The 8,909-nt window shown below is 39.3% G+C and overlaps 1 protein-coding gene across 2 annotated transcripts in view; it reads left to right on the top strand.

Moving 5' to 3' along the window:
• LOC122541113 (zinc transporter ZIP1-like) overlaps positions 1–8,479 on the top strand; it is a 47,792-nt gene extending 39,313 nt beyond the window's left edge. For both annotated transcript variants that reach the window (XM_043677690.1, XM_043677691.1), the window contains exon 3: positions 6,860–8,479. In XM_043677690.1, the coding sequence (XP_043533625.1) occupies positions 6,860–7,537 (678 nt within the window). In that variant the 3' untranslated portion in view covers positions 7,538–8,479. The remainder of the gene's footprint in view (positions 1–6,859) is intronic.
• Positions 8,480–8,909: the final 430 nt, after the last annotated feature.

Below are 8,909 nucleotides of genomic sequence, written 5' to 3'. Positions count from 1 at the left end.
GAATTGACCTCGTGAATCTACGCTGCATTCCCTCAATAGCCATAATGTCTTTTCTCAAATTTGGAGACCAGAACTGCACGCAGTACTCCAGGTGTGGTCTCACCAGGGCCCTGTACAGCTGCAGAAGCACCTCTTTGCTTCTATACTCAATTCCTCTTGTTATGAAGGCCAGCATGCTATTAGCTTTCTTCACTACCTGCTGTATCTGCATGCTTGCCTTCATTGACTGGTGTACAAGAACACCCAGATCTCTCTGTACTGCCCCTTTACCTAAATTGATTCCATTGAGGTAATAATCTGCCTTCCTATTCTTGCCACCAAAGTGGATAACCATCCTGGGGACTTATCTATTTGATGCTTCGCCGAACGTTCAGCATGTCCACTTAATATTCAAGCCTGTTAACCTTATCCATGGTGTTCTCACTATCAGCAAGATCCCCCTCTCTCGTGAATACCAAAGAAAAAAAACTCATTTAGGGCCTCCCCTACCTCTTCAAACTCCAGGCACAAGTTCCTTCCATTATCCCTGATCAGCCCGACCCTCTCTTTGATCATTATCTTATTTGTCACATATGCGTTAGAATGTCTTTTGGGTTTTCCCTAATCCTTCTCGCCAAGGCTTTTCCTGCTCCCTCCTAGTGCTCAGTCCATTTTTGACTTTGTTCCTAGCTACCCTGTTAAGCCTCTAAAGGTATGGTAGATCCTTACTTCCTCATTCTTAAGCTTCCTTCTTCCTCTTGACAACTAGCTCTTCTTGTCATCCAAGGCTCCTTCCACTTTACCATTCCTTGCCTGTCTCAGTGGGACAAAGTTATCCAAGACTCACTATCAATGCACCTTAAATAGCCTCCACATTTTTCTGCATTTCCTGTATAATAATTGTTCCCAAGTTATACTCCACAGCTCCTGTCTAATAGCAGTATAATTTTCCCTCCCCTCCCTCAATTAAATACCTCCCATACTGTTTATTCCTATCACCCTCTGTCACTATGGTAAAGGTGAGGCAGTTGTGGTCACTGTCACCGAATTGCTGTCCCACTGAGAGATCTCACACCTGGTCTGGCTCATTGCCTAGACCAAAAACTAAATTGCGACCAAATCAGCCTATCTATGTATTGAGTCAGGAATCCTTCCTGAACACCTGACAAAATCTGCTCCATCCAGACTATCTGCACTAAGGAGGATCCAAGTAATATTACAGAAGTTGAAGACACCCATAACAACAACTCTATTACATCTGCACCTTTCCAAGATCTGCTGTCCAATCTGTTCTTCCATCTCTCTGTTGCTATTGGGGGGGAGGTGGGGGAGAGTTCTTTCGAAAGCACCCAATAAAGTGACTGTTTTCCTGTTACTGACTTCCAGCCATACTGACTCAGTAGACAAACCCTCCTCAACCACCACCTTTTCTGCAGCTGTGATGCACTCTCAAACAATGCTACTACCTCCCGGCTCCCGGTGTTTTAAAAGATCTAAACCCTGGAACATCCAGCAACTGTACCTGCCCCTGTGAAATCCACATCTCTGTTATGGCCATAACATCATAGTTCAAATTACTGATCCATGCTGTAAGTTAATCATTCATTTCTGACTCTGCTTGCATTGAAACAGATACACTTTAACCGATCCCTTTGCCCTATCAACTGTATATCCTTCCTGACAGACTCGCCATTCTTTGTGCCCTGTAGTGCTGGTTCCCATCCCCCTGCCAAACTATTTTAAACCCCCTGAAGTACTCAAAGTTTGTGAGAAGATTTGTAGCTCGGGTGCTCGTTGCTGTGGTTCTGTTCGCCGAGCTGGAAGTTTTTGTTGCAAACGTTTCGTCCCTTGTCTAGGTGACATCCTTGCCACTTCCAGTTGTCAGTTTCAGCTGTCCGCTGTAGTGGCCGGTATATTGGATCCAGGTCTATGTGTTTGTCGATGGAGTTTGTGGATGAGTGCCAAGCTTCTAGGAATTCCCTGGCTGTTCTTTGCGCTTGCCCTATAATGGTAGTGTTGTCCCAGTCAAATTCATGTTGCTTGTCGTCTGCGTGTGTAGTTTTGAGCAAAATTAGTTTTGCTCATGCTGGGTTTTACTAATGTAGTGTACAAAATCCCATGCAAGGACTGCACAAAAGGACAAACAGGAAGACAGCTAACGATCCGCATCCACGAACATCAACTAGCCACGAAACGACACGACCAGCTATCCCTAGTAGCCACACACGCAGACGACAAGCAACATGAATGGAGACCTTGGCAGTTTAGTGCAGATGAAAAATGGACAGAAGTTCACCAGATTGAGTTGCTGGTAGAATATAGACAGGAAGTATTGTGGGTAACGGACAAATTATCTGTAGGAAGTCATCTAGGAGTCAGGGAGACTCTGGTTAAGATACACAAGCATTTTTATTGGCCTGGATTACATAAAGATGTGGTTGAATTTTTGCTGTACCTGCCCTACATGTTAGATGGTGGGAAAGCCACAGGTGGTGACAGAACCAGTGCCTTTAATGTCAATCCCTGCATTTGAAGAACTTTTTAAATACAGATTATAATTAATTGTGTAGGTCCCCTTCCTAAAACCAAAAGTGTGAACCAGTAATGGATATACACCAGGTTTCCAGAGGTAATTCCAGAATGTCAAGGGGGAAAAAAAGCTTGTGGAGGAGTTGCTTTCTTTATTTGTTACAGACTACCCAAGAAGATTCAGTCAGACCAAAGTTCTAGTTTTACTCCCAAATTATTTAAGGAGGCCATGTAAAGTTCAGGCATCAAACAGTTTTTTTTTAAAATCAAGTGTGTACCATCCTGAATCCCAGGGAGCATTAGAAAGGTGGCATCAGACCCTCAAGATAATGTTGAGGGCTTATTGCTAGGATCACCCAAATGATGGAATCAAGGCAACCAATCTATATTTGCTGTTAGCGATGCTGCAAATAAATCGACTCTGTTTACTCCACTTGAATTGATACTCAGACACAGAGGGTTGGTGTGGACTTGTTGGGCTTGAAGAACCTGTTTCCATACTGGGAATCTAATCTAATCTTGAAAATTAAAGACAAATTGATTGGTCGGAATTTGGAAATCTCACAGTTGGATTATGTATCTGAAGTGTGAGAAAGATTAAACAGTGAATTAGCTAGACAACATGAAGCAAGGAGCAGATAAGGAATCTAAAATTTGTAAGTTTTCCCATGGGGATAAAGTATTGGTGCTGCTACCAGTGGTAGGAGATCCCTTCAAAGCAGGGTTTAGTGATCCCTATCAAATTGAAGTTATGTTAGATGAATTATCTGGTAAAGATACCACATAGGAAAACAGTCTTATCGAGTATGTCATGTGAACATCCTGAAACATTATTATGACAGTGAAAGGGAACCAGAGAAATGGGTATTACTGCCACTCAGTGAGGAATCAAATTCAGATGATTTGGATTTTGATATACCTCAGAATAAATTGACTGATGAGGAGGTGCTTAAGGAATGGGATAGGGTAGTGAGTTATTTGTCTCAGGAACAGAGCTGAATTGAAACACTTCTTGCAGTGCTAGCAGGACCTATGTGGAAATAGAATGGGAAGGACAAAGGGAATGCTGTTCTGATAAAACAACACACCCACAGGCTTAATCCCCTCAAAGCAGTACAGGTTCAGAAGAAAATGGAAGCAATGCTCCAAGAAGACATCATAGAGATGAGACAAAGTGAGTGAAGCTCACCAATGGTGTTGGTTCCCAGACCTGATGGTACTCATTAATTCTGCATAGATTATTGGAAGGTCAACACTGGCCAAAAGTGATTCCTGCCCAATTCCAAGGCTGGGGATTGTGTGGGGAAAGTAGGACAAGCCATTTGCATCACAAAATTGTACTTACTTCACTGATACTGGCAAGTCATGGAGATAACAAATATTTCTGCTTTTGTAATCCAAATCAATTTGGAATGAAGAACGCATTAGCCACTTTTCAAAGGTTTATGAAGAGAGTTGCAGGATTGACTAATTGTGCCATCTACCTAGATATCTTGGTGATCTTTAGCCATTTTTGGAAATATCACACAGCGTTTTGGCAGGGCTCTTTGAAACTACGAATTCACCTGACAACTTCTCAATTTAATTCTTCGGCAAAAACAAGGGTTTGCAATGGCAGAAGTGATATTCTTCGGGCACATCAGAAATAGGTGGATGACACTGAGGAATGTGAAGACTAAGGCAGTTGAGGAATTTCCAGAACCATCCTTTAAGAAGGAAGTGCTATGATTTTTAGGATTGCATGAATTCTACAGGAAATTTGTACCAAACATTAGTGTAGTGACCCTGTAAAAGATTTGTTTTAATATAAATTGGTGGATAGAACAATGCCAGAAGGCACTTGAGAATTTTAAAAGCAGAGTTAACCACCACTCCAGGTTTAGCAGTGTCGATGTTTTTGAAAGTCTTCGAAGTTGCCATCAATGCAAGCGACGTAGGTGCTGAAACTGTTTCAGGAAGATGATTATGGAATTGAAAAACCAATTATTATTTTTTAAAAACTCTACCACCAGAAAATAAATTCCAGTATTGGAAAATAATTAGTAAGTTTGATCATGGCCTTACAATATTTTAATGTTTACATTATATTATGAAGACAAGGAGTGGCACGGTGGCATAGTAGTTAGCACTGCTGCCTCACAGCGCCAGAGACCCAGGTTCAATTCCTGCCTCAGGCAATTGCCTATGTGGAGTTTGCACATTCTCCCCGTGGGTTTCTTCTGGGTGCTCCGGTTTCCTCCCACAGTCCAAAAATGTGCAGGTTAGGTGAATTGACCATGCTAAATTGCCCGTAGTGTTAGGTAAAGGGTTAAATGTAGGGGAATGGGTCTGGGTGGGTTGCTCTTCGGAGGGTCAGTGTGGACTTTTTGGGCAGAAGGGCCTGTTTCCACACTGTAAGTAATCTAATCTAATCTAATCTAATCTAATCTAAACATGTGGTGTACTGTACCTTTTTAAGAGTAAAAAAAAACTAGCAGAACTACCTGACAGCACCAAGCATTCTGAATAAGGCACAATGTAACATGTGGTCCAGCAGCTAGGGTAGCTGGTTGCTTAGAGACAATAACAAATTTGAATTGGGCCAAACTCCAATCAAGTTTGAATTTAGTATATTGACAATATTAAAAGCCAATGATACAATCCGAAGCTTTGGGGGTATAAGACTGGGAAAAATTGAACAGTTGGGAGAGAACTACCAAAAGACCAACAGATGTAGGCTGTTAGTCAGAATTGAGAGGTACCTGTCTGGAGGAGTTTGCACAGAAAAACATCAACACTGACCTGGAGAGCAACTCTACAGAGGAAAATAAAGAAGATTCAACCACTGGCTGGTTTTGAAGTTTTCAATAAACCTTAATCGGGAGTTTTATCAAATGACCATTATAGAAGACAAAGTAAAAGATAGGTTAGAGGAAGGAGTTGTAAATAGTTGTTTGTTTCTTAAAATATAACAATAATTAACTAAGTTCTAGATTTTCTGGAAAATCTGGAGTTTTCACTGATTACTGCACAGGATAAATCTTGTGTTGCTAGTTTTAAATTAAGCAGCTGGTTTTTACAGTTGCATACAATGCATAAGACGATTGTGTGTACCAATCACAATTCTTTGTTTCTGGAAAGATTTAAGGACAAGAACACCCAGATTATTGTTGGAGTCTCATGTTAAAGCATTTAATGTACAGATTGCATGTGTTGCAGGTTGTGAAAATATTGTGGATGCATTATTGCAAGTTTAAAAGAAAAATGCTTAAGATAGAAAGTGTTTGTATATAAAAAATATATAAAATTAGTAAATCTAGATTACTAGATCCATAGCTCATAATATTAATGGAGTTAAGATTGTTTTTAAAAATGAAGCCATCTTTTCATAATGGTCCTTTTTCTCTTAAGGGTGGGAGGTATTGTGAAATTAGGTAGAGTACTTATAGATTTAGGAGGCAGTAAGTTAGAATTTGTTTGTAAAGTGGTTGTGTGGTCTCTTTAAAAGATCATCTGCTTTTTCAGTGATTTAAAGTTTTAAAATGGATGTCTGTGAGCAGCAACTTGACTGTATGCAAGTAACAGAGCACCAAAAAAAAACTATTGAAGGTTTTGACAATATAGGACCAATCCTAATGCAAGAAATATTGATATGTCATCATGGGTATAAAAAGAAAGGGACAGTTGGACAAACACTCCAGAGCTAGTTGCCATCTGCCAAAGCTAATGGCCCTCAGCTCTCGAATTGCTGGCTCTCACAGCCTCCTCTGTCTTAAAGCACCATCTTAAATAACAATACCAACATTGCAACTAGTAAATACTCCTGGCAGAATTGATTGAGAAGGCCAGAGCATTCCAAAAGACATGAAAACTGGCTGCAATTTTGAGACTAAATTCCAATTTTTTTTTGTTAGACTTGTATTTATTGGAAAAGCATACCAGTAGAATTTTGTTTTACTTGGGATTAGTTAGGGGTTTATTCTGTTTTAATTTGTTCATTTGAGAGTTTGATAAATTTGTTACTTTTTGCTTTTAAAGTGAGTGTCAAGAGATTTATTTTTAATCGTTGGAAGTTGCTGAAAAGCAGGTTACGTCATTTTTCACACTCCTTTATCACGGGTGAGGTGTGTTTGGGTGAAAGTTTTGGTTTTGAAAGGTCAACCTCCTTTATAATGAGGAAAGATGTTTTCAATTAGCAGTTTTTGAAATTCAGTACCTCAGGACAATTAGAATGCTTGAATTTCAGTTCATTTTGAAACATAAACAAAAGTGAGTATCCCAGCTAATTTGCTTTCTAAAGCTTCTAGAATCTTAAAAGCTACATTATATCAATACTAAAACCCTTCACAGCAGCTTGTTTGTATATTTGCAGACGAACTTTCCAATTCCAGAGTTTGTCGTAGCAGTTGGATTCTTCCTGGTTCTCAGCATCGAGCGAATAATTCTGCAGTGCCATAGTGACCATTTTCATGAGACCACCTCCATTCTTGCACACCGTACTCCAACAACATTCCATTGCAATGATGACATCAGCCACCATGTACAGATAAACAGCAACAGTGTAGAAACAACAGATCACCATGTTCACCTTGTTAATGCCCATCCTGCTTTTCGTTCTTTTATCCTTTTCCTTTCTCTGTCCTTACACTCAATATTTGAAGGATTGCCCATTGGTCTACAACAGTCAGAGTCAAAGGTTTTTCAGATTTTTGCTGCCATTTTAATTCATAAAAGTTTAATTGTTTTCAGCTTGTCTCTGAAACTTGTACAGAGCAATATGCCACAAGGCCGTGTGGTACTGTATGTTATAATATTTGCAGTAATGTCTCCTTTGGGAATTGTGATTGGCATTATAATCACACAAATGAAATCAACCTACAGTGATATGGCACAGAGTCTCCTTGAAGGAATCACTACAGGGACGTTTATTTATGTTACCTTTTTAGAGATTTTACCTCACGAACTAAATTCCACTGATAAGCAACTGTTGAAGCTCCTGGGCATTATATTTGGTTTCTCTACAATAACCATGTTGTCCTTTATACTTTAGAAGTGTTCAAACATGAAGGGTTTTAATTTTAACTATTGATAAATTTGTTAATTCTTAGCTAATCTATCATCATCCAAATTTATATTTTTCTCTTTGCTCTCAATATAAGCCATTTGTCTTTAAGTTGCCTGGCATTTGAAGTACACCTGTGGCAGGTTTGTTGCAGATATGCTAATCAGGAATGAAGTACAGAATCCCCAACCACCACATTTTCCAATTCTTACCATCTAACATAAGACACGCAATGAATCATGGCAGCATAGTTTGCCCCAAACCCTGCTGCCATGAAATTACATTTTACAGCCAGGATCATTTTGCAGCAGTGTTCATAATTCAAAATATTATTTAGATAAATAATCTCTACATTTGTATTCCATTGAACTTAAATTAAAAGTCCAAGTATATTGACAAATCATTACCAATTCTTGACTACTCCATCTTGTATTCATCTACAAGCAAAACTGCTGCCTTTTTTTCACTTTTTAATCGAAGTAGCTTTGGGTATCAAGTCCCACTCCTGAGACTTGAGCATAACATTTGGGCTGATACTTCAGTGCATTAGAGACTGCTGCCCTGACTGCAACTTTCAATGAGATCCAATGCATCATTTGACACTTCTGTCTTGGCCATCAGATTATCAGGCCACTTGCTATGTAAATTGATACTTTTTTTAATATCTAGTTTTGATCATTTGCTTCCACTGATTTGAGATTTTTTATTCAGTTTGTGCATTCTGATGTAAATCTGTATGTCTGTATCTGAATAACTTCTGTAATGAGGCAAGAATGAAATATTATAAGGAAACAATAAGCAGCAATTTCTCCCAAGTGATTTTGTTTCTAGAATTGTATAATGAGTGAAACTTAGTGGGGGGAGAAAAACAAATTTTAACATTTATTTTCAATGATTTCAAAAGCATTAACAGAAAAGAGCAGGGGTAGGTCATTCAGTCCTTCATCCACCTCTACCATTTAATTTGATCACCCAGTTCTCCCCATTCCCTTGATACACTCCTTCAGGTTAAAGTGATCAAACTCATTTTAAAAATAAATATTTTGGCCTCAACAACTTTGTGGCAGAGAATTCCACAGACCTACTACTGAGTGAACAATTTTTAAGCTCATCTCCAGTCCTAAATTGCCTACCCTGCACCTGAGACTGTCAGCTCCTGGTTCTGGAATCCTTGGTCATCAGAAATATTCTTGAGTTTACTCTGTCTAGTTCTAATAGAATGTTAGACCCTCTCATTCATTCTTAACTCCACTGAATATAGTCCTGACTTTATTCATAGTCCTACTTGCCATCCCTGGAATCAGTCTGGTAAACCTTTGTTGCATTCCATCCGTAGCCTGAACATTTTTTTTCCTCAAAA

Source organism: Chiloscyllium plagiosum, chromosome 36 (assembly GCF_004010195.1).
Source record: "Chiloscyllium plagiosum isolate BGI_BamShark_2017 chromosome 36, ASM401019v2, whole genome shotgun sequence".
NCBI lineage: Eukaryota > Metazoa > Chordata > Chondrichthyes > Orectolobiformes > Hemiscylliidae > Chiloscyllium > Chiloscyllium plagiosum.
The sequence above is the reverse complement of the archived record's forward strand: the minus strand, read 5'-3'. Positions and strand labels throughout refer to the sequence as shown.